At 36.0% G+C, this 24,212-nt stretch overlaps 3 protein-coding genes and 1 pseudogene across 3 annotated transcripts; 2 read left to right on the top strand and 2 right to left on the bottom strand.

Moving 5' to 3' along the window:
- The first annotated feature begins 9,400 nt into the window (after positions 1-9,400).
- On the top strand, positions 9,401-10,677 carry LOC103863043. Its single transcript, XM_009140785.3, has one exon. It carries the CDS (start codon positions 10,161-10,163, stop codon positions 10,452-10,454), a length of 294 nt encoding a protein of 97 aa, XP_009139033.1. The 5' UTR covers positions 9,401-10,160; the 3' UTR covers positions 10,455-10,677.
- A 197-nt stretch (positions 10,678-10,874) lies between these two features.
- Positions 10,875-17,350, bottom strand: LOC103863042 (insulin-degrading enzyme-like 2). Its single transcript, XM_009140784.3, has 26 exons — positions 17,115-17,350; positions 16,954-17,029; positions 16,418-16,485; positions 16,217-16,308; positions 16,054-16,127; positions 15,937-15,980; positions 15,686-15,737; positions 15,472-15,594; positions 15,253-15,365; positions 14,997-15,159; positions 14,671-14,763; positions 14,398-14,483; positions 14,221-14,307; positions 13,974-14,077; positions 13,695-13,797; positions 13,480-13,575; positions 13,195-13,384; positions 13,002-13,063; positions 12,815-12,919; positions 12,498-12,699; positions 12,184-12,392; positions 11,984-12,108; positions 11,864-11,915; positions 11,687-11,773; positions 11,454-11,576; positions 10,875-11,330 (listed from the first exon to the last, which is right to left on the bottom strand). The coding sequence occupies exons 1-26, from the start codon at positions 17,262-17,264 to the stop codon at positions 11,085-11,087; spliced, it is 2,925 nt and encodes a 974-aa protein (XP_009139032.1). The 5' UTR covers positions 17,265-17,350; the 3' UTR covers positions 10,875-11,084.
- A 1,139-nt stretch (positions 17,351-18,489) lies between these two features.
- Positions 18,490-21,087, top strand: LOC103863041. Its single transcript, XM_033290585.1, has one exon. The coding sequence runs from the start codon at positions 20,430-20,432 to the stop codon at positions 20,799-20,801; it is 372 nt and encodes a 123-aa protein (XP_033146476.1). The 5' UTR covers positions 18,490-20,429; the 3' UTR covers positions 20,802-21,087.
- Positions 21,088-21,491: 404 nt separating this feature from the next.
- LOC103863327 lies at positions 21,492-23,893 on the bottom strand (annotated as a pseudogene).
- Between the last annotated feature and the right edge of the window lie 319 nt (positions 23,894-24,212).

Here is a 24,212-nt window from a genome sequence, read left to right as displayed (position 1 = left end):
AACCGATTAACACGATTACAAGCAGAAAAAGAAACTCCTAGGCAAAAGTGAGACCCTTCCGGGACGACTTTCGGCCTCCCTGATTCATTCATAGGCGGAGGACCATCGAAGCCGGAGGGAAGACCAGCGAAGAAATCATCAAAGTCCGGAATAGGAACCTTGCTAGTACCGCTCCCGTCGCCGTAAGCAAGGTCTGGACCCCATCGCGGAAGCATAAAATCGTCCATCGAAAACTCTATGTCACCAAGATCAATATCCTTCCCCTTAATATCCTTCCCCTTGGAAGAGTTCCACCCCGTAGCAACAGTGGGGGCAGCGTTGGGACTCTGATCATTGGGCTCAGAGTCGCTCCCCGTTTCCACAGAACCTGGACGCACAAACCTCAACGCCTTCCGAACTCACTTCGGCGTAAAAGAAGTCCAGAAAAACGGAACCGTTCCTGAGAAGATCCCTCACTTCGATGATATCCTCGGGGAACGGAGCAAGCAGGTTGATGAAGGGACGGTCATTCGGCAACCTCCGAAACAGTGGGATACAACACTCTTCGACAGACGCAGCATCTATACGAACAAAGAAGAAAAACTTCTTCCACGAGTTGAAGTTGGAGATGAACCTCTTAACCACCGACAAAAAGCTCCGATGGACCAGCCTATACTTGTCCGTACCCTTTACGAGCTGTAGCCTCAAAAGTGCTTCAAAGTGATCGACGGAAAGGGATAGACCATGCTCGTAGCTCAGGATCAGGATTCCAATGAGATGTTGAATCGCAAGGGGATTCAGCTGGCTTATCGCCACCTCGAAATGGTCCAACACGCGGACGATGATTTTGGGAATCGGGAACCACAAGCTGTCCCGCACCTGGACAACGCACTACGCAACCCACCATGCCTCATTCTCGGCAGGATCTATGTAGCGACCGAGCGTCTGTCCCGCTCGGTAGCTACATAGAGATCGAGCGGGACGGACGCATGTAGCGAGAATGAGGCATGGTGGGTTGCGCATTACGGTTCGATCACTCCTCCCAAGCAGGAGTACCAATGAGTTTCTCGAGATCATGCGGTCGTTCTACCATATTCCGAACACGGTGGAATTTCAGGTTCCCCATCAAGGGAAGCGTGCTAATAGCCCCACGGAGGGTTACTTTACTTGCTACGAAGCGTTCGTAGTGCGTTGTCGCTTTTGGTTCTCGATTCCTGAAATCATCGTCCGCGCATTGGACCGTTTCGAGGTGGCGATAAGCCAGCTGAATCCCCTTGCCATTCAGCATCACATTGGAATCCCGATCAAGAGCTACGAGCATGGTCTATCCCTTTCCGTCGATCACTTTGAAGCACTTTTAAGGCTACAGCTCGTCAAGGATCAGACAAGTATAGGCTGGTCCCTCGGAGCTTTATGTCGGTGGTTAAGAGGTTCATCTTCAACTTCAACTCGTGGAAAAAGTTTTTCTTCTTTGTTCGAATAGACGATGCGTCTGTCGAAGAGAGTTGTATCCCACTGTTCCAGAGGTTGCCGAATGATCGTCCCTTCATCAACCCGCTTGCTCTGTTCCCTGAGGATATCATCGAAATGAGGGAACTTCTCAGGAACGGTCCGTTTTTCTGGACTTCTTTTATGCCAAAGCGAGTTCGGATGGCGTTGAGGTTTGTGCGTCCAGGTCCTGTGGAAATGGGGAGCGACTCCGAGCCCGATGATCAGAGTCCCGACGCTGCCTCCACTGTTGCGACGGGGTGGAACTCTTCCAAGGGGAAGGATATTGATCTTGGTTACATAGAGTTTTTGATGGACGATTCTATGCTTCCGGGATGGGATCCAGACCTTGCTTACGGCGACGGAAGTGGTACTAGCGAGGTTTCTATTCCAGACTTCGATGACTTCTTCGCTGGTCTTCCCTCCGGCATCGCTCCTCCGCCTATGAATGACTCAGGGAGGCCGAAAGTCATCGCGGAAGGGTTTCTTTTTCCGCTTGTAACGTGTTAATCGGTTTTGCAGGGCCTTAACTTGCTTGGCTCGGCCATTGAGGCAATCCATAGGGAAGCCTTGGTCTATCGCTTTAAAGCGGAGAAAGCGGAACGAGATCTCGCTCGCGTGCAAGGCGAGATGTTGGAGCGAGATGTGCAACTAGCTCGTGATCATGCGAGGGCTATCTGCAAGGCGGAAAGGAAGGACAAGAGGGAGATCGTCGAGGTGATGAAGACTCGTGCCTCTCAGTTCCAGGTCGAGTATGGGAACCTCAACGACGCCTTTACCTCGGTGGGCGATTTCCGTGAGTGTTGTGGTTCAGTCAGAAGTCTTTGGAGGATGCGAGCCGACGACTACGTTTTCGAGAAGGAAATGAGTTTGAGGAAGAGCGGCATGAACGAACATGCTCACGCTGAGGCACTCATTCCCTCGATCGACGGGAGGATCCAATAATTCGTGAATTCCATCCCCGTTTCCCCTGATACTGAAGAGGTCGCGACCGGGTTTACCGATGGTGGCGAGGAAGTGGATCGTCATGCGGATGCGTTCGGCGCTTCGTTGTCCGGGGACTTTTACTTTGGATCTTGAGAGGTGGAGTGATCATTGAGAAGGAGGTGTTTGTTTATCTGTTCTACGTTTGTGGCCGCATGTGACCTTTATTTCGAGAGATTGTATGGACCTGTTTTGGCCGTTTTATCATTTTATCGGGACTGACCGTTGGTGGCTTTGAATCCCTATCGCTTTAAGCGGTTTTTATATATATGATGGATATTTTATTTCGAATCGTTTTGAGTAAGTTCGAATTAAATATGAGTTGTCATCTCATATTTAATTCCGTTGAGACGTTCAATCTGTCGGTTCGTTCGTGACTTTTCGTAAAAATTACTTATTCTTACGATTTTCGAGAACGTTGAGATATGAACGGAGAGACATGATTTAGGATCTCGTATCATTTAAATATCATGTCTTGAGATGTCTGAGACCAATACGATGGGTTTAAGGCAATACCTAGGTTTATTTTTCGGTTTAAGGTTTGTGCGGTGACTAGCCGGCTATCAATTTTTCTGTTGCGATTTCTACCTGATTCGTACCGATTTAAAGTCTGCGATAGGTTCTCGGCTTATACGACTTGTATGGTATGAATTGAGCATCTTCTTAGAGAGAATTCTTAAGCCAACTGGAAGTGCTAAACCAAAATTTCGGATATTTGTTGTAGCGCGCTTTCGTCCTTGCGTTGGACGTTTGAAGATCAAAAGAGTGATCGAGTTGCGTTTGTTTAAGACGGCTGACGTGTTCGTCGGGGCCAATCGACGAACGGGGTTCAAGGTTTTGGTGGTCGCGTTCGGATAATTTGTTCGTATTATCTCAGAATAAGATCTATATTGCTCTCTTTTTCGATTTCTTATTTTATTATTGTTCTGGTTTCGTGTTCTGATTGCTTGGCATGTGGTATTAGCAGATATTTGTGACCTTTGGGAAACTAGGGTTCTCATACTTTCCTAATTTAAACGGAAATCGACAATGGGAATTTCGGTTTCCATAGTGAAAATATTTAAAATTTAGTGTTATATCTGAAAATATTTTGTATGGTTAGTAATAATACTTTTATTTTCTACTTTACTTCAAATATGAAAAACTTCAAAAATTAGCATAAGTGACAAGATGTTTTAGCTTGTTTTTTTTTTCAAGATTTTGTATGGTTAGTAATAATACTTTTATTTTCTACTTTACTTCAAATATGAAAAACTTCAAAAATTAGCATAAGTGACAAGATGTTTTAGCTTGTTTTTTTTTTCAAGATTTTGTATGGTTAGTAATAATACTTTTATTTTCTACTTTACTTCAAATATGAAAAACTTCAAAAATTAGCATAAGTGACAAGATGTTTTAGCTTGTTTTTTTTTTCAAGATTTTTTTCCAAAATGTAAATATTTTGTTATTAATAGCTTTAGTTAAATCCAAAATGTGTCAAATGTTTTGTATGGTTATTAATACCATTATTTGTGATAATATTTATAATTTTGTGTTAAATCTGAAAATATTTTTATGGCTAATAATACCTTTACTAGTGAAAATATTTAGATTTTAATTTAAACATCCGAAAATAAAAAGTGAAAGAAAAACAGTTATCATAAAAGAAATGAAACAACCTGTGTGACGTTTTCCAAAGTCTTTATATCTTCTTGGGCCAAGACTTCAATCTCGAAGAAACTTCATCATCTTTCTTTGACAGAGATGCTTTCCTCATATCGAAAGGTTCTGAGATAAAGAGAAGAGAGATTAAGCTCCTCTCTGTAATACATTCCGCAAAGCTTTGCTCGAGAATAAACGACAGTTATTATAAAGAAATTAAGGAAGACTCTCACCAATCACCATCACCAGGGACTTAGAGACAAGCCAGAAACAAATTTTGCTCTCTCTCTCTCTGAACACATATCATTGTAGCTTCCTCCTTAGTTCTTTAACTTGCTCTCTTCCTACTACTACCAGTCAACAACCAGAAACGCATACTAAGAGATCGAGTTCAATGAAATCGATGAAGAAACACGATCTAATTTCAAAATCGAAATAGGAGTACGTAAGAGATGGTTGGTACCAGAGAACAGAACCGTGACGATGACGAGAGGGGAGAGAGCGGGTTAGCAAGCGGTATCTCCGTGACGAAGAGTTTCAGACGAATATGTTATTGAGTTGCGCACGGTGAAGACATGAATCATCTTCTCTCTGCACTTGTTGGTTCCTATCGGTTTCTCTTCTTTAACCTCCTCCATGGAGAAAATCATAAAGAGTGAAAGACAGAGAGTTAAATAGATTATGATTTGAAAACAAAAAGGGAATTGATCACAACGGTCATATTTTGTATTACTGTGTAACGGTCGTATTTTGTATTACCGTGTAACGGTCTTATTTTTCTAATTGGTACAATTTTTTTTTTTTTTGCGAGTGACAACTACATTTCCGTTTGTCAAATAAGTAAAAAGAAGAAATTGATCCGTTACAAACTTACAACAGTCATATTTTCTTTAATGAGTAATAATTTATTTATCAAGGTAAAAAACAATTAGAGTGACTAAACCATAATTATGCCTTAATGGGCTTATTCGCTGCCCGTAGAGAGAGAATCATACCATCCCGCCAGTGGCAGAAACCTTCCTTCAAAAGCAAGCAAATCTAGAAGATGACGGAGATCGAATCCATCTCATGAATATCAAGATGTGAAGAAGCCCTCTCTCACGCCTCTGTTTCGGAGAGTAATCTTTTGGCTCTTCTCTAGATCTGCATTAGTTCGATTAACTAGCATGAATGAGAATCTCTAGATCTTACCTGTTCACAATACTGTTTTTGCGATTCTGGAATTTGAAAAATTTGAATATACCCAGACGCCATGAGAACACCGTTCTCAGGTCATATGGGGATCTTCCAATCTCGAGCTAACACAATTGTTGTGACTTGTAGTTCTATGTGTATATACTCTCCTTCACTCTCAACTACATTATACAAACACACTTGTTACACATTATCCATGAATCATGTGGCTTATTATTTAAATAACCAATATACTTTCGAGGCTCTTGTGCATGCTGAAGTCTAGTTGAAGATAGTTGTAAGCTTATAGTACTACTGATCAAATCAACCTGAGATCATGAAGCAGGTTGTTGAAGATGGAGAAAGTGATGGGGTTTGGCACAGGAGGAATAATTGATCATAGGCATGGCATTTGACCCAGATCCAAAGACTCGGACCGGAACCAACCCGAAAATACAGGTTGGGGTCCGGATCCGGGTCCTGGTCCATGCAAAAGTACTTGTTGGGTCTTTTTTTTGGATCTGCGGGTCTCGGTTCGGGTCCGGGTCCTAACTTGGGATCCGATCGGATATCCGAAGCAGAGGCGGACCTACATGGAGAGTAGGGATGTCAGCTGACACCCTTTAAATAATAAAGAGTGTCTTTGTAAGCCATTTACAGTTATCTATCTTAGCGCAGATGGTAAAAATCTCTTTCTTTGACACCCCTTAAATCCGCAACCCAAGTTCGATAGTCTTGGTTTGCACCCTTTTCTGATTTTATTTGTTTCTTTTTGTAACAGGCCAAAAGCCCAATATGTTTTCTACATTTTTATTTGGACCCAAATTAATATTTGGGTTGCACAGCTCACTTTAGTTATTGTTTTTATATATTTACGTGGGTTTCTAAGCCAAAATTGAAGATTTTTCTTTTTTTTTTTTAACCAGAAGATTTGTATTTTTTTTAGTTAACAGTTTGACAATCCAATATTATATGTAATCAATATTTAATAAAAAAATTAATTTAAACAATTATTATTAAAATATATTAAAATTCATAAATAATTTATTTATGACACCGGTAAAATATATTTCTGGGTCTGCCACTGATCCGAAGTACCAAACAATTACTGTATATATGGGTGACTGGGTATTTTTTGGTGTTTTAGATATATTTTTAAGTTTTAGGTTTGGGTTTTCGGGTATAATTTCATGTTTCGGATAAAATTTTAGATTTTCAGAAAATATAATTCCGGTATACAGGTATCTTTTGGGTTTTTGGGTCTGATTTTGGATAAAATTTTGGGTATTTTAGAGTTTTCGTGTATTTTTTGAGTTTTCGGGTCTAGTTCGGGTATTTCGGATCCTTTTCGAATCCTAAATATCCGAACCGACCCGAATTCAAAATATACCTGAAAATTACTAATATTTTACGAGTATTAGAATTATGGATCCAAACCGATCCGAACTGACCCAGACCATACAAGACCTGATTCGGAACCGACCCAAAAAATTATAGATACCTATATAGGTCTAAATTTCCAAGACCTGAAAGAACCGGATCCGACAAGAATCGACCCGAGGACCCGGATGTCCATGCCTAAATAATGAAACTCAACTTCCATTTTCTTCACTATGGCATGGAATATTTTGTTGTAATTATATATGCAGGGCCGCTAATTATATGAGCATAGGCCCTCAATTTTTTTTAAAAAAGTCCCCAAATTTTCTTAAATTTGATTTTTCAATGAATTTTTTATAAAAGTCGTCTAAGGCCTCCAAAATCTAAGGGTCGGTCATGTATATATGTAAAGAAAAAAATGAGATAATTTGATAGAATAATCGTACAAATTGTTTGAAACTTGAAATCTACACACAATTTCCATGAGAAAACTAAGACGTTGCTGGAAGCAGGTATACACACAATATCACATCCCTTTGCAACCTTATGATTATATAGAGAAAATCTAAATTGTATGGCATGGTTAAGGAAGTGAAAACTAAGTATATACAATATAACCTCTTTAAATTAATACTCTATAAATTAATATACACTAAAAATCTCTATAAAATAATATAATTTTATAGTCCCAAATTGAATTTTTGGTTCAATTAGTATATCAATAAATTAATAAAAACATATAGTTTTGGTGTAGTCCCAACATTATTAATTTATAGAGGTTTCACTGTATATATATATGGCCTAGAACGCTACATCGATAAGCGGCTCTGTTTCTACTTACCCAGAAATAAGTAAAAGAAATTAGAGCCAAGGTTAGTTAATGACTAATCTTATAAATCCCATTTAAATTTCTTTGGTGACAAATCTAGTAAATGTGATATGCAAGAAGTTTATTTTAGATCTCAATAATAATGAGAAAATGATCAATTTAAATTGGCAAGTGAGTATAAATCATAAGTATCAAATTGATTTGCTTACTTAAAGAAAAAAAAATGGCGGACGAGCTAGTTTACCTTATAAGTAATTCAAATTTCATAATTTAAGAGTAAGCAATCTGAAAGTTTAAATATGTTTAAAATGCCATGATCATGAAGCAATATATAACATTATGCATTTAAAAAAGAATTAGCTAGATTGACCTCAAATTTTAAGCTAGGGACCTAGACAACCCAATAAACACACATACAAAAAGGGTTAATTTGTGTAATAACCAATTTTGGGAGCAAAATTAAAAATATAGTATTGATTTTGACATTATTAGATCTCGTAGCATTTGTGCATTTTTTCCCAATTTTGTCTTTCGTTTGAACCGGTTGCCAATAATAAAGAAAAAAATAGTGATCGATAAATTGCGGCGGTAGTGGTTAACGCAACGATGATAGTGGTTATCGCAACAGCGGTGACGGTAACTATGAAGATGATGAATACAGTAAGAGTGAATACAGATGAAACAAAGGCCATTAATCCAAGAGAAGCAGTCATCTTTCATGCAAAGATTACTACGACTGTGATGGTGGTCATGCTATGCTATGACTGCGGTGATTGGAAAAAGAGATAATGTTATGGAAGAAGATAAAAATAAATAGAATAAATCATGTTAAATGGTATAGCTCACAATAATGAAATTATAAAATAGTTTTAATATATTATACTACTATATATGCCCAAAATTAACAAATAACATAAAACATAATTTTTATAAACCCAAACTTTCCATAAACTAAACTCAAAACACTAATCACTAAACCCTAAAAAGAATTGTAAACCCTAATTCAAATATCAAAATATGCACATAATACATAATATGAAACATTATCAAATAGAATAATAACAAACAAAATAACATAGTACATATTTTTAAATTTTGAAGTATTTATGATTGCAAGAAGGAGATAATGCTTACCCACTTTCCATAAAATAAATACAAAACACTAATCACTAAATCATAAAAGGAAATATAAACCCTAACCTAAATATCAAAATATGTATGTAATACATAATATGAAGCATATTAAATAAAATAGTAATAAACGAAATAGCATAATACATATTATCCAAATATCATAGTACAACCGAGAACTTAAGATACAAATGAGAGCGACCGTAACATCGTCGTGATCCGGAGATTTCATGGCTATGGTGATGGTGGTTTACTGATGAATGTGAATATGAATATGAATGAGGTGAAAATAATTATGAAAAATAGATATTGATTAGAAAAATAGATAGTGTGTAAAGAGACGATAAATACAAAACACACTGAAAAATTAGTGATGATCGTATTGTAATAGTGTCAGAGAAGAAGGTGGTAAAAATGAAATCAGATTGCTGGTAGTTGATAATAGAAGAAGAAGAAAAAGTATTTTCATTTTTCATTGATTGGTTACTACAAGTATTATAGTATATATTACATTAATAATAGAAGTACTTTTTTTTAGTTAGATATTTAATTATGGTTAATTATAATTTTCCTCCAAAAAATCAGTTGACAATAGTATATTTTTTGTAATTATAAGTTGATAGTGGAAACATGATATATGTTTTATTGCTAGTTATAATTTGACAATATTACTCCTAATAAAAACCCTACGTTACTGATTTGAATTCCAATTGTCTTAAAAGCAAGTCCAAAAAGTAGATGATATTAGTCCATCCATCGAGAATCTTTTAAGTAAACGCTTACTTTTCAAGCCACTTATTGCGGTTTCAAAAACACGCTTTTTGTCAACTATTAATTTCCTATTGAAACGTGGAATAAATTTGCTAACTAACCAATAAAATTTTTGAGAAGGAAGTTGTCAAGAAAGGCTAAACCGGTTCCTTAAAACCAAAAAACGGTAAATTTACATCTCAGAATAATATTTTCAGTTTCCCCTAATTTCGACCCTATACTTTATAGATTTATTTGCAGTCCCAAATTTTTTCCAAGAAGTTGAAATTAAGTACCCTAATAATTTAATATTTATCTGGTTTTTAAAAAGTGTTACTGTATATCTATAACAGATAAAATCTAAGATTAATATTTTTTCCATTTCAAATTAAACATCTAGATAAATTTTTTAATTATATATCATAGTTTTTCACTAATTTATCTTTTATGTAAATTTAAAATTATAAAAATTTATAATCAAATACAAATAAAATTAAAGATTTAACTATTTTCAGTTTGTGTAAAAATATTTAAAGACAACTAATTTAAACCCGAAGTAGTTAACTGCATTAGTCTCATTGTCTGGAAAAAATAACAGAAAAAAACGAAATAAAAACAGACTTTAGGGGCACATATGAAACAGAATAAAGATAGCGGATACTTCGTTCGCTTTTCCTACAACCTATAAATTTGACGCAACTTGGGAACGAAATCTTCATCATCATTTGTCTACATCTCTTCTCTCTCTTCACGAGAAAGAGAACAAGAAAAAATAAAAAAATAAAGATAAAAAGATCATTCAAGAATGGGGAAATACACGGAGATGTTGGATGCAGGGGTGAGAATAGCGGCGAGGTTTCATTCTCACTGTCCTCAGACGGCGCGTCTCTATTACCATCCTCCTTCCGACAGCCATCATCACCATCATGGTGTCACCGATTTAATGGGAGGTGGAGTTTTGGGTGGGTCGGGTCAAGATTCTACCGGGTTGGTTGGTGAGTTAGGAGGATCCGGAACTGCTTCTGGTTGCGGCCTCAAGGCTTCTCAAGGTCAAGGGTCTGAAGATGCCAGGGATCTCTTGTTATTCTCTGTTGTTTGATTGATTTATCACAAAAAAATAATATAAATATTATAGAATTATTATAACTTTTTTGGTTGAAGAAGAGATTTGATGAGCCAATGTTTTGATATTTTCAAGTTTTTTTTTCTGTTGTTTTATTATTGCAAAAAATGTTCCTATGAATTTTGTGATACATTGTAACAATCTCTGGATTCCAAAAAGTTATTGGATGTTAATGAGAATTTGATTATTATTTTCTTTGTTTTACTTGTGTTTCTTGATTTTTTTTCTTCTGGGGGCCTGGGGCTAACAATGATCTGCCGATTCTGTATAATAGAGTCAACAACATGTTCATAAGCTGTCGGAATCTCTAACATATGTACAAGGGTAAGTTATATGCTATGATGATTGATGATACATGTGCTGTTTTGTATTAAAACGAAACGATAGAAGACAATATAATTAAAAAGAAGTTATGTTCTATGATGAATACATGTTTTTTTTTAAACATATATGATGAATACATGTTTTGTTTTGTATTAAAACGAAACGATTCTAAAACTCTGTTTTTGAATGATAGATGATAAAGACTGTTTTGTTTACATACAATATTGTTTTGGTATATGAGTGTTTGTTCATGCATATCTTTGCAAATAGTTTGGGACCTTCTCAGAGTTTTAGCTGGCTCCATCCTTTCAACGACCCATAAAGTGGCTGAGACTTTCTGAAACCAACAATGTCTTCAATCTCTATGAATGGTGATGCAACTTCGTCTTTGTCAGACGCCATTTCCTTCAAATGTTGGCTTCCATAAACGCATATGCTCATCGATTTCTTCTTTGGTGCGTCTACTTTTATGTATGTGTCAAAGAAATCTATCAGTTCTTCCTTCTTTAGCTCTCTTAGTGCAGCCACCTAACCACAAAACAAAACCCTCAAGAAGTTGTGTCAACGGCTTCAAGACTTTGTTGGTAGACTAACAAATTTGGCGTTTCGTAAGTCACAGGTTCTCATTTATGAGCAGCTAATGTCTATTACCTCTTCATCTTTTCGGTTGAACTTGAATGTCCCGTTTTTAATCTCTAGCCAATAAAACGAAGATTCCTCGTTCAAGTTCTTGTGTTTCTCAAGCTTCATGTCTATCAACGCTGTTACATTGCTCTGAGCAAAAAGCATGTCAATTAGAGGCTTATAGTGTGGGAGGGACACCTCTCTTTACCACAATGTTTCTCTTAAGCAAATCTATATAGTATCTGGTTGGGCTATCTCACCTTGAATTCCTCATCGCTTAAATTGTAAAGTTTACTCTCAAGATCCTTGAGTAGTGACTCAACCCTTGAATCAATATGTCCAGGACCCTATTAACGGTAAACTCAAAAAGTCAAGTAAGTATATATGCATTAAATATACAAAGTTTTGAGTGATAGAGAGGCAATAAAAGTTGGTACCTTAACTGAAGACTGGATAATGAACTGTACACCATAGACACCAGAGTGGTTGCTGTGTTACAGAAAATGTGGTTACGCATAAAACATAATATTCACACACACAGAGAAACCAATGCACACCTCTGATTAAGTGAAGTGATGTAACCAAGTTGCTCCACTGATCTAAGCTGGTGAAATGTAGCTTGCTTTGCAATGAGACGGAAAAGCTGAAGTTTGATATTCATTGCAAATTCATCTTGATGAACCTGTTCATAACAAAGAATTTTTAAGTAACATGATCTACAAGAGAAACTTTATAAGCCATGCAAGGCTAACTATACCTGAATATAATGCACTAGGGCAGAGTTTTCATCACTAGGGTTTGAGCCTTCTTGATGGTAGAAGCACTTTATTCTTTTCCCTAGCTCTACAACCCTATTTGTCATGCTCTGGGATGGAAATATCGGACGAGAAATAGGTCTTGGATCGTTAAAAAGAACATCTTCAATATGCTTGACCATGGACTCAGCTTCATTTTTCTCAACGTTTCCTGAAAAATAGTTGTATATATATAATTGACACCACAATGTGTACAAGAACGTAAAAACAAAAGGACTAGAGACCAAAGAATCATACAGGAGATTAAGATTGGTACCTGATATGTAGCACTCAACAAATGTCCTTGATAACAACATGGGAACGAAGTTGACTAAGTCGTCAGCTTCCAAATGAGTAAGAGCATCTAGTTTCTCTGTCCAAGGCCAAGTGCGATCTTGTAACACCATTGAGCAGTAACTCATTGCTTGCTCATATGGTTGTTTGAATTTGATATTTTGGTATGTCTTGGTGATTGTTTCCTATTAAGGAAGCAACAAAATATGGATTCAGTGAACATGGTAACAAGGGTTATTGGATGCATCATGCTTTGAGGAAACTTTATAAGTGCTAATGAAGAAAAAAGGACAAGGTTACCTTGATAACAGAAAACCTGTCAGGTTTAACTTCGAATTTTGCAATCTTTTGCATGATAGCTTCCAACAAGATCCTCAATTTGTGGTTAAAGCCAACAAGATAGAGCTAGAGATGAGAACCACTTTAGTCAAACATGAAACTCATTAAGCAAAGGCAAGGAGACGTCATAATTCTTTAATAAACACACCTCGAAACCATTGCCCGAAAGACTTAATCCATAGTAAAGACCAGCAGCCCGAGCATAATAAGCTGAAACATAGAAGTAATGATGACATAATAGTTTTCATTTTTCTATGATATAAACAAAAAAAAAACTAGAAGTCTCATAACTTTACTCTTGTTGAAACAATTAAACTAGGAGGTCTATCTATAAATCTTACCATATTCATTCAAACAGTCCACTAGCAACCAAACAAAAATCTTTGAAAGAACTACAGCATCAGGAGAAGTTTTTGAAAGGGGGCAGTTGAAATCTATCTTAACATACGCCTTCGGTATGAAGAACTTTGTATCAGGCTTGTACCACATTCTTGAGAATGATGTCTTTCTCAACAAAACAGGAAAGATGTCCTGTTCCAGAAATTTGTTAAACAACATGAACATGCTTCATACACTAAAACATTATACGACATTTGTAATAAGTAACTAGAGTGATGGAACTAAACCTTATCTTTAACATCCTTTAGTGAAAAATCTGTTGGAATAAAGACATTAGGTACTGGTAGATGCAGCTTTACATCAGGGGCAGACTGCACCCATTCCTGTAATTGTTAAGCACAAGTATAGATTGAACTACTTCCTCCGTAGTAGTAGTAAAATATTCAATCAAACAAATAACAAATTTGAGCACATGAAAGAAACTGATATATCAAAAGCCAACCTGAATGGTGAACTCGGTTATATTCTCAAAAGAATAAGCAGTGTTGTACCATGGCTCAGTCTCGTCAGTTTGTCCTTCAAATTTCTTTGATCTCCAAAATATTCTACAAATATAATGGCATTAGATTCTGCAACACAACTAGCCTTCGGATTTACAATGCTTGAATGTAATTCTAACATAATACATTCAGGTCTAAGCGCTGCATAACTAAAACCGGCCAAAGAAAACGCTAGGTCATTGTTTTCTTGTGAAAGAAGCATTCCAACAAAAGAGACTTACCTAACATTGCTTGGAGAAAGCTCATTTAGAACCTTTTGTACAAAATCTGGATTAAATCTTGAAGGTAGTGATGATCCAACGAGCCAATGCTTGGTTGGGTATATCTAAAGCACATTTGCAAAAGGAAGTATAACATTTTTGTTCACTATAAAGGCCACACATATATCAACCAGAACTAGATATATAAGAGGCTTAAATGAGACCAAAAGAATGAGAAGTCATTGAACAACTAAAAAGATACTATTACCTTCATGTTTCTTGAAATAGCCATTGCATAAGAAAATGGGTCTCTTTTGGCTTGATAATGAAATTCTGCCTCACAAATTGCAGATAGCTTCAACAACAGAAAAATAAAAAAAAATTATCAAACTCTTTAAGGACAGTGAATGAAGAGGAGTATTAGCAAGATTAATTATACGAATACCTCATCAAAAATCCACTGGGAAACACCAGACTGTTGTAAATGCTTAATGTGTCTGAACAACAACCCTAAAATATCTTGCATATGCTCTGTTAACCAAGCAAGACACAAAATCAAAACCAAATCCAGATAATATCAGGTACTGAGTAAAAACATCAGGCAAAGTGGTAGCATCTGTCTTTCTTTTTGTAACAACAAAGTGGTAGAACATAAGAAAGTTGTTCCAAATTTTTGTAGAAATATCTTTAGAAAACAAGGAAGAATACAAAACCCTACCATGGCCAGCATCAGTAAGATCAACTGAGACATCGAAGAAAGAATATTCCATAGTCAAGTCTGATTCACCGGCATTCAGTCCAGTTGCCCAACCTGCAAGTATTAGGAAAAACCATAAGCAAGACTACTATATAGAGAGAAGACAACCCATCTTTAAGATTTTCTTGGCTATTAGCAGCAATAGCTTATCCTCCAATAGATGGTAGGATTTCATTTTGAGAATCAAAAACAAAGAGCTGAACACTAGAACTGTTTTCAGTTTATTACCTCTTTCGGATAGAATATGTACTAAAACATTTATCAGTTTGGCACCAAAGTAAACCTACCTAAGGTTTTTAACGCATGAAACAAACTTCCTTCGCCTTCATGACCAATTAGATGACCAAGGTAGCTGCATGGTGCTTCTTCATAATGATGGATGCTAGGTGTTACTGGCCATGAAACGGTAAGCTTGTGACCTTGCTTTATAGGTACAGCCTTCACAAGAACCTAGAACCAATGAAAAAAGCACCATCAAAGATACCATGTAAGAAGCATTATGGTAGCTGAAATAAATGTTGAACAGAAATAAAGAACAAAAACCTGCAAAAGGGCCGGAGTACACGGCTGACCAGGATATATAGGGATACTCTTGTTGGTGTTTCGAATTTCCTGGAACGTCTCTTCCACTAGACCTTGAGTTTTATCAAGGTTTTCTGAAGACATCCAGAGCAAAAAAAGGTACAATGGCTATATATGTTACTACATTTTTATAATCAGAAATTAAAGAAACTTGAGGTTTGGGTTAGCTTTAACACCTACCCTTTCCATAAACAACCAGATGCATGATACTGGCGGAATAGTGCTTGTCATAGAACTTAAACAGTTCATTCCTTGTATCAATTCCTTTTGCTTCGGGCCATACGTGAAGAGTCTCCATGTTCCCTAAGAAATCATATTACTTTCTTAGCAAAATAGATACTGGTGTGTTAGCAAAATAGTTAACACACCAATCAAGAATAGGTCGGAGATGAACCTGTGCTAAACTTGTGATATGGATGGTCTTCTCTACTTAGATGCTTCTTTAACTGTGTGAACCAAAAAGGAGTACAAAACACTCAGCGTCAGATGCTAGATATACATCAACATGCTTGTGGGTTTGTGCATGGCTTTTTAGATATGAGTACTATTACAAGTTCAAAGAAAATCCTCATTGTTCATTCTTATGCACTTTCCTTTCCATAGGTAATCAGTAAGATCAGTGCTAATTAATAACTAAATGGATACCTGATCCAATCGCCGAAAATCATACAACAAGTTTTTCCGATACTCTGCGTTACAGAGAACTCGTTAGAATACAAATTGTAACATGAAAGTCGTTATCAAGAAAATCAAGAAGCTAACCAGAGTCGACAGCGTTGATCTCCCTCATGGTGGCATCAGCCGACATCAGTGGTTTGATAAAGAACTGTGCAAACCTGGTTAGTAAATAACAAGGAAATATAAGAATCCAACACTGTAAGTAGTACACAAAACAGAAAAAAATAATAATAATTGTACGTCTTACCTGTCCAAAGCCTCATCAAAAGAGTCTGTGTTGATATCGAAATGGTAGTTTGTGTTTTCACGGGATGTATAAGCATTTTTCCTCCCTCCATGCTACAGATAAAAATAATAATTCCAATAAGCATATCCCAAGATACCGATGCCAGACATCAAACTATGATCAAGATTTTATTTAAGAGCTGGAGAAGAACAATATTAGTACCTCAGTGATATACTTGGAGTAACCATCTTCCTCTGGATATTTTTCACTTGCATAAAACAGCATATGCTCTAGACAATATCACCAACATTAAACTCAACATCTTTTTTTACATGGAAGAGTAGATAAATAACTGTCTATTAGACTCAACTTTATTAGTTGTTAGACCAAAAAAAAAAAACTTTATTAGTTGTTAGAATGAAAGCAACAGAACAATGAAACAGTTAAAAAAAAACAGATTTCAGCATCAAAGTGATCGTTTTAAGAAACTTGCGTTGGTCGTTTAGATGTTGTAATGAGCAGAAAAACAAGTATCCGGACACTGTTCACTTAAAAACGTGGTTATTAGCCACTTCTAACGTCTTTTGACTTTTATAACCAATTTCAAATGAATTTTTCTATTTACTTGGTAACCAAAACCTATTAAAGTTTCTTATGAGAAATAGAATTAATTCATTTTCTCTATTCTTCTGCAATCTCATTCTGCAAATTCTATCATAGAGATTGAATCTTTATACGAAGAAAAGCATTTAACGTACCAAGGAAATGAGCTAGCCCATCCAGTCCTTCGGGGTCAGAGAACGATCCGACGCTAACGTTCATTGAAGCAGCACACTAAGAGCACGCACGTACACAGACAATAAACTTCATTTCTTTTTTGTTCTTTAAGCAGCAAAACAAGAACATGAATCGATCTTACCTTGTCAGTCTCTGGATCGCTGATTAACAACACCTCAAGAGAGTTCTTGAGAACAATCTTCCGATATTCTCTCTTGTCCGTACGTGGCTTCAATATCTCGCCACCTTTATCCGCGGGTACCGCCTCCATGTTCTCCGTTCCAGCCACCATCGCCTCTTGAGTGATTGGGAGTAGTTGAGTCTACGCTTAAGTCTTCGCTCTTGTAAGTCCAACGTTTTTATTTTTCTAAACTTTAAGACAAGGAAGCTGAGAAGAAAATGGCTAGTGGGTTTATAGTCTACGTCTGATTAAAATATCAGTGGTCTATCTTTCCCCTCACGTCATAGATATCCAACGACGATTACTTGTTATAGTTAAAAGTCTTCTTTCGTATACGTCCAACGTCTTAATTTCTTCTTTTATACTCCCTCCGTTCTACGAAAATTGTAATATAGTGCAAGACACTGATGATATTACTAGAGTCTACCTTAGGCTATTATTTCAACGGCCATAACGCAGCGCCAAAACTTAGCGCACGTGGTAGATGGCAACGCCACCGTTGATTTTGTTAAAGGTGGTAGTTCAATATGATATCCACCGGTTTATTGATAGTATAATTAGTACCCAATGTAAATCCAATTTTACACACGATTTCTAATATATTTCCTATACCGGAAACCCTGAACAGACCAAACGAAAACATATCTCAAAGAATGTGACTTTCTGATTTTTTTTTAAATGGCTGGTGCAATAGTAAAATGACCGCTGTTAGGGCAATGATTAACCAAGATCTCTTAGCCAGAATTCTTAACTAATAATTTGACACTTTTGGTTTTTTTTTTTGTTTTTTTTAATATTTTCCGGCTAAGATACGACTCTTATATCTCTTATTTAATAGATGATTCTTAATTTTTCTTAATTAAAATCTAAAAAACCAAGAACCGTCTCTTAGCCGAAGCTAAGAACCCCAGTTAAAAGACTGGGGTTAATCATGATCTTAGATTTTAGAGCATTAAACAATTTAACAATTTAATAAGTATTTTAATAAAAGTAGTAGTTTTAAAATTGTTTTTCTTTTAGATTTCAATCTAATGTCACTTGGTTATACTCAGAATCATGAGTGAACAAAATATACATAAAATTGATATAAAGCCAATTGTCCGTTTTGCTAAATATTCATAATTTTACGGATAAAATCAAATATTAATATCTAATACCCCGTAAAATGAATCGAATCAAAAATATTAGAATTTAAAAAATCAAATATCCAATACGATATATATATATATATATTTGCACACCTAAATAATTATATATATTATGTAATTAATATTATCTATGCAAGTTTTATAATATTATTATTCACTGAATACATTATTTAAAAATATATTTTTTTTATTTTGTAATGAAACATACATTTTTATTTATTTTACTAATCGAACCAAGTATCTGTTTGAAATAAATATTTTAACGGATAATCGGTTAAAAGATATTTATGGTAGCAAACCAATAATAAGATTGGTAATCCAAACAAAACGAAGGACAAATAACTACAAAACCTCAGATATCCTACTCAGAATCGGTATAGATTATCATTATACAGTTCGCACAAATATGTAATCACCTCACTTGCATACTTCTATGCTTTAGATGTACCTCAGATTCCTTATCAATATGCGTCAAAAGATATATCGATCACGAAAACCTCTTGCTCCATTTCCGTCAAACCCTCTTGTTGGGTTTAGATTTAGAAGCCAATACTCTCTTAACTCATGCTCAAATATTTATGTAATCTGCCGATCCTTTTTTTATTAGTTCACCAGATTCTTTTTCCAATTTCTTTTTTTTTCTGGTAAAAATTAGATATTTTGTACTGGAAAAAATTATTGAGCTGACACATTGATATATTAAAAATATATATAAGAAGAGGCACATATAAAACAAGATGAACAAACCCCACCATTGATATCACCTGACAAGAGTTTGCAGTCAAATAAAGACAAAGGCTAAATCTAACTCAGTTACTAGTGAGTTCATAGATAAAATGAATCTAAATCTAAATCTATGTATATGTAGTTATATTTTGTAATAATAAATGAATCTCCAAATTTTAGCAAATATATATATAAATGAATCTCTGTATATATAGTTAAACCAAAAATATATTTTCTAGAATTTTTATGTTTATTAAGAATATAATAAATGTTTATATTTTTAATATATTTTTCAATAACTCAATAAAATTAATCAATTCGAATATTAATAATTAATGTTTTTAAAAATATATAAAAATATTTTAAATAAAAAAAAAATTTGTGGAACAATAATAAACTTTGAAAAGTTTATTTTCAAAAACGGAAGGAATATATAGTTAAACCAAGGATATATATATATATATATAATTCACGATGATCACGTTTTATTTTGTCAGAATAAATAATGCTCAAATTTGAGTCAAAGGGGGCTTGACAAGAAGCAGACGAGAAGTGGCAGAGAGGGTAATTAATGTGTGATGGGACAACAAAAAAATTACCTCTTGGTTTTGCCAAATGCATGTGATTTTGGTTTTTACACACACTGAGAACAAGTTGGGAATTGCAAAATTTAATTTTATCACATACTTAGTCTTGTTTTCTTATTTTTTTTTAATTTTTGGATTATCCAATTATATAATTTGATGACGTTGAAATGAGTCATGTGACGTGAATATTGTTTTTAAGCCAGTGCATGAGAATCAGTTGAGTACATATATAGAAAATCCTACAGGAAATAAAAGGATATAATTATTATGACAATTAAAAGTTTAAAACCATAAGTCTGTAATGCTTTATTTTATTATAAAGTCAGATCTGTATAACTACTTAGGTGTGATTGAAAATCACATAGCTATAACTTTTCTAGGGAGAATTAATTTTTTACTCATCTCTACTTATTTTTGCCAATCAGATGAAAATAATTTTTATCTCTCTTATTCTTATTCTGCCAACTGATTTTAATTGATGAAACCGAAGAACATACAAAGGTGAAAATCTAAATCCGATGGAAACAATTTAACATCCCCGAAAGCATAACCCATTAATTTAAATAGAGGTATATACTTAACTTTATTACTCACTGTTTTGGAAGTGCGAAGCAAATTACGCTAAACTTTTTTTCTTTTTTTTTTTGTCTTTATTACTCCACTAGTTTTTCTCCTAATTACTGTACATGACTTATGGCTCAGTTACTCTATAATTAACCAGTCCACACCCTTAGGTAACAACACTCTCCACTTCCAAGTATTGAACCCTTACCTCCGCAAGCTCACCTGAAACTATTTCCCTCTCACTTACTCTCATGTTCGGAGTCACGACAAGACTGGATGATCTAATGGGTACCACAACCACGCCAACCACAATATACGTGGACCCACCTCCCCAAGACCAGCCGAGTCATAGCTCGGACCACCGTTCAATAGAAACACTCGTTGTCGTGTTAGCCGTCATCACCATTTTATCCGTTTTAGCAAGCATCTTCGCTCGGCTCTGCGGCGGCCGTCATTTATCTAACGCCGGAGACCACGACATCGAAGGTTGGGTCGAGAGAAAGTGCCGTAGCTGCATTGATGCTGGCGTCCTCACGGTCGCCGCACCTCCTCCTCCAGCGACGGCAGCAACAGTGGAGGAGCAGGGTAAGGCAGCAGCCGCGGAAGAGCAAAGCAAGAAGTGAAGTAAGAAAATGGGTAAAGCTATATTCTTCGATTAAGCTCTTAACATTATGTAATCTCATTAACTTTTAAGATGTCATTTTGTATGTACCTTATTCTACGAACATTGATTTGAGATTTTTCTCTGATGTTTAATGATAAATATTTGAAAAAACACAAAAAAAAAAGCAAAAGTTCTTGTCAACTTTTATGTTTAAACCCGTTGAGATTAGAGACCAACGGCATTATAGAAAAAAAAAAGACATTAGTATCATATTGGATTATAATTATATACATCAAAAGTTTATTCAGTAGACCTTTATAGGAAAGTAGGCCACAAAGCAAGAAGTCACTGAAAACGAGTTATTTTGGTTAATTTTGGTATTTAACAGCTTATTTTATATAATAAGTATAGGAAACACACACTAACATTTTAGTTTCAGTTTTTGAGGGACATAGGCACAAACTCGGGGCATGTGACTTGGTGTATAGACAACTATTTAATTTGTAGGTTTCTGTGGTAATTTTTATTTACCAAACTTTTTGTGGGACCTGACTTTAACGAAATTATTACTTTGAAATAATCAAACCACTTTATGAAATTTTGATTATATTTCCACTTTAAGTTTATAACTAATATTTAAAATAATCTTATTCACTCCGTTCATGAAAAGTTGACAAACAATCAAACACTATTGATTATGTATATACACTAGACAACAAATCTTTCGACTATTGTATATATATTAACCATATATTAGTTCTTTAATATTCTACATATCTCAAGAATCAGATATGTAAATACATAGTATATGTATCTATGTAAATTACATAATTTGATAATTAGTTAAGGGCATTGAGGGGAAACGGTGCCTTGATCCTTAACATTGACGACATTTTTGCAAGAAGCTGTTCCTCCTTTGATGTTCACATTCTCAAGCACTATACATTGGCATGGATGTTTCTCACTGCAGTTAAACATTATCGCCACATCCGTTGCGCTCGTACCACTGATGTTCCGGTATACCACATTGTTCACTTGCACCGCAGATTCCTAATCAACATATTTCGCATTTCAAGCCGAGTGAGGCTAGCTTAAAAAAAATGATTAATGAATCAGAAACTTGGCCAAATAAAATTAATCAATCAATTACTTGTTGCTCGCATTTTTCCTTGTCACACTAGTTCTGGTCGATTATGATCGGGTTCTTGACATTGTCCATACGAATGATTTGAAATTTAATGTTCTTGGCAGTTCCTGACCCTCCCTGAAATCAATAAGGGAGTCGTTATATATTGACAATTTCAAGTTCCATTCAAGAGACTTATACATTTGTGAAAAAACAATAAAAAACGAAAAGCAAACCAATTACCTGGTAAGTCTTAATTCTTACTCCATTGTCAGTCTCAGAGAGCTTAGCACCATCCACATTTATTCCCGAGACATAAGCTTTGGAATTGTCATCCCCCAAGCTTCTCATATAAAAAAATTAAGGTCCATATGTTGTATATATATCCACTTTATTTATTTGTAACAACTATATATCAAGTTAAGATATACATATATTATTAAATCTGACTTTTTTTCTGGTAAAAATATTAAGATTTTGTTACCAATTTTAGTTTTTGACAGAATTATAGAGACAACAAAAAACAGATAATTAAAATGCAACTAAACTAACTAGACATAAGCACTAACTGAACAAGCAAGGGATAATACAACTAGCTAACTAGCCCACACAGAGGACCCATCAGAGTCAGAACAAATCGCTTGCCGCAAAAAGATGAACTGCAGTGAATACGAGATCCTGAGCCTGGTAAAAGTTGGCGTACCCGATGAACATGTATTTAAGATAAGTTCCATCTAAGAACAGCTCGCTAATGACCTCCTAATCCAAATCCAACACGCACGAACCGCTAGACCAGAGACCAAATACACCCACGAGACAGCCGAGCTTTATTCAACATGAACAAACACAGGCTGCGATGGAGACAAATCTGAAACGAGATCTTCGGATCCTGCCAAAAGAAAGGGAATAATCTGCTGAGCAAGCCAAGAGGCCGACCAAGCACTGGGATGGCCATTACGTAACCAGGAGACCCCGCCGTCCACACCACCGACAGACCCAACCGGAGCTACAAGACAACGACCTGATCCAAAACAGAGAACCTGCTCCGGTCTTTAAGCGCTTCACAAACACCCTTCTTAGAGCATGGCGAACATGAAGCGGAACCAACAAAATCCCTAACCACTCACGAAGAGAGTAGACCACACTCGACCAGATTCATGAGAGAGAGGAAGCAAAAGAAGAGCAACCTCGGTGACGGAGACAAGCAAGCCATAGACGACAAACCCTAACCACGCCACAGAAAATGCAGACACAAGCCCACAGAAGAAACGATAGCCACACGACAATCCAAACCATGTGCACGAACCGACAGATAACCGTACATGTCGTCTCCCTTGAGCAGGGCAGACCGCATGAAGACACCAGAACCCTAGCGCCGGCAAGACGAAGAGAAAAACACCCCTCTCCACACGAAGATAAACTTCAGATTCAGACCATAGAGATCAAGGAGAGAGCAACCTACTAAACACACACCTCCACCGCACAAACACCCCACCAGATCTGAAAAAGGAGAAAACCAGATCAAAGAGAGGGATTTACCCTAAAATCCGACTACGCACTCACCACACCGCCTCACCGAATCTCCAGAACGGAGGCCACCAGCCTCGGATCTGCAACTGCTCCGGGATCTACAACCCCCAGAAGCCCAAGCATATCAATGGCGCAGACAAAGAAGGATGAAACGGAGAAAAAAAGAAAGAGGGAGAGGAGAAGAGGAAGCCTCCGGAGACCACGCGCATCATCGCTGGTCACAGGAGCAAAGGAGGCTCAAAGATTCAAAGGTCGGAGGAAAGGAGGAGACAAGAGTTAAGGGAGAGAGAGACACAAAAGTTATTAAATCTGATTTTATTACACTTATATTAGTAGTATTCGGAAAATAATTACCTGATCCCGTGACCGGACCGCAAGTTAATTCACTGATTTGAACATTTTGTGATCCATCCTAAATGGATATACAATCATCGCCTACAGAAAAGTAACCATGAATATTATTACTAGATAATATACGTGTGTACGGATCAATAAAATCGAATATTAATATTATGGATCATCTTTTCTTTTGATAAGTAATAATGGATCATCATCATTACCTGGTCCAATGTCTGAATTGGAGATTCGGATGTTTTGGGTATTAGTAATATGAATACCATCTGTGCTGGGACTATCGCCAGGGGCAGTGATCTCGACATTCTTAACGTAAACATTGTTGCATTTCTCAATAGAAATCTGAATACCCAATGTGCATATAACTATTGTTTAATTCTGATTGGAGAGAGATTGTATCTAACTTTTTAAAACGCTTGT

The sequence above is a fragment of the Brassica rapa genome, chromosome A04 (assembly GCF_000309985.2).
Source record: "Brassica rapa cultivar Chiifu-401-42 chromosome A04, CAAS_Brap_v3.01, whole genome shotgun sequence".
NCBI classification, from domain to species: Eukaryota; Viridiplantae; Streptophyta; class Magnoliopsida; order Brassicales; family Brassicaceae; genus Brassica; species Brassica rapa.
The sequence above is the reverse complement of the archived record's forward strand: the minus strand, read 5'-3'. Positions and strand labels throughout refer to the sequence as shown.

Excerpts from the sequence above, each read along its gene's own strand:
- LOC103863043 (XM_009140785.3), top strand. The coding sequence starts at position 10,161 with ATGGGGAAATACACGGAGATGTTGGATGCAGGGGTGAGAATAGCGGCG.
- LOC103863042 (XM_009140784.3), bottom strand. The coding sequence starts at position 17,264 with ATGGTGGCTGGAACGGAGAACATGGAGGCGGTACCCGCGGATAAAGGT. Across the intron at positions 17,030-17,114 it reads GCGATCCAGAGACTGACAAG|TGTGCTGCTTCAATGAACGT; the intron begins GTAAGATCGATT and ends GCGTGCTCTTAG. Across the intron at positions 12,393-12,497 it reads TGTTGAGTGCTACATATCAG|GAAACGTTGAGAAAAATGAA; the intron begins GTACCAATCTTA and ends ACTATTTTTCAG.
- LOC103863041 (XM_033290585.1), top strand. The coding sequence starts at position 20,430 with ATGTTCGGAGTCACGACAAGACTGGATGATCTAATGGGTACCACAACC.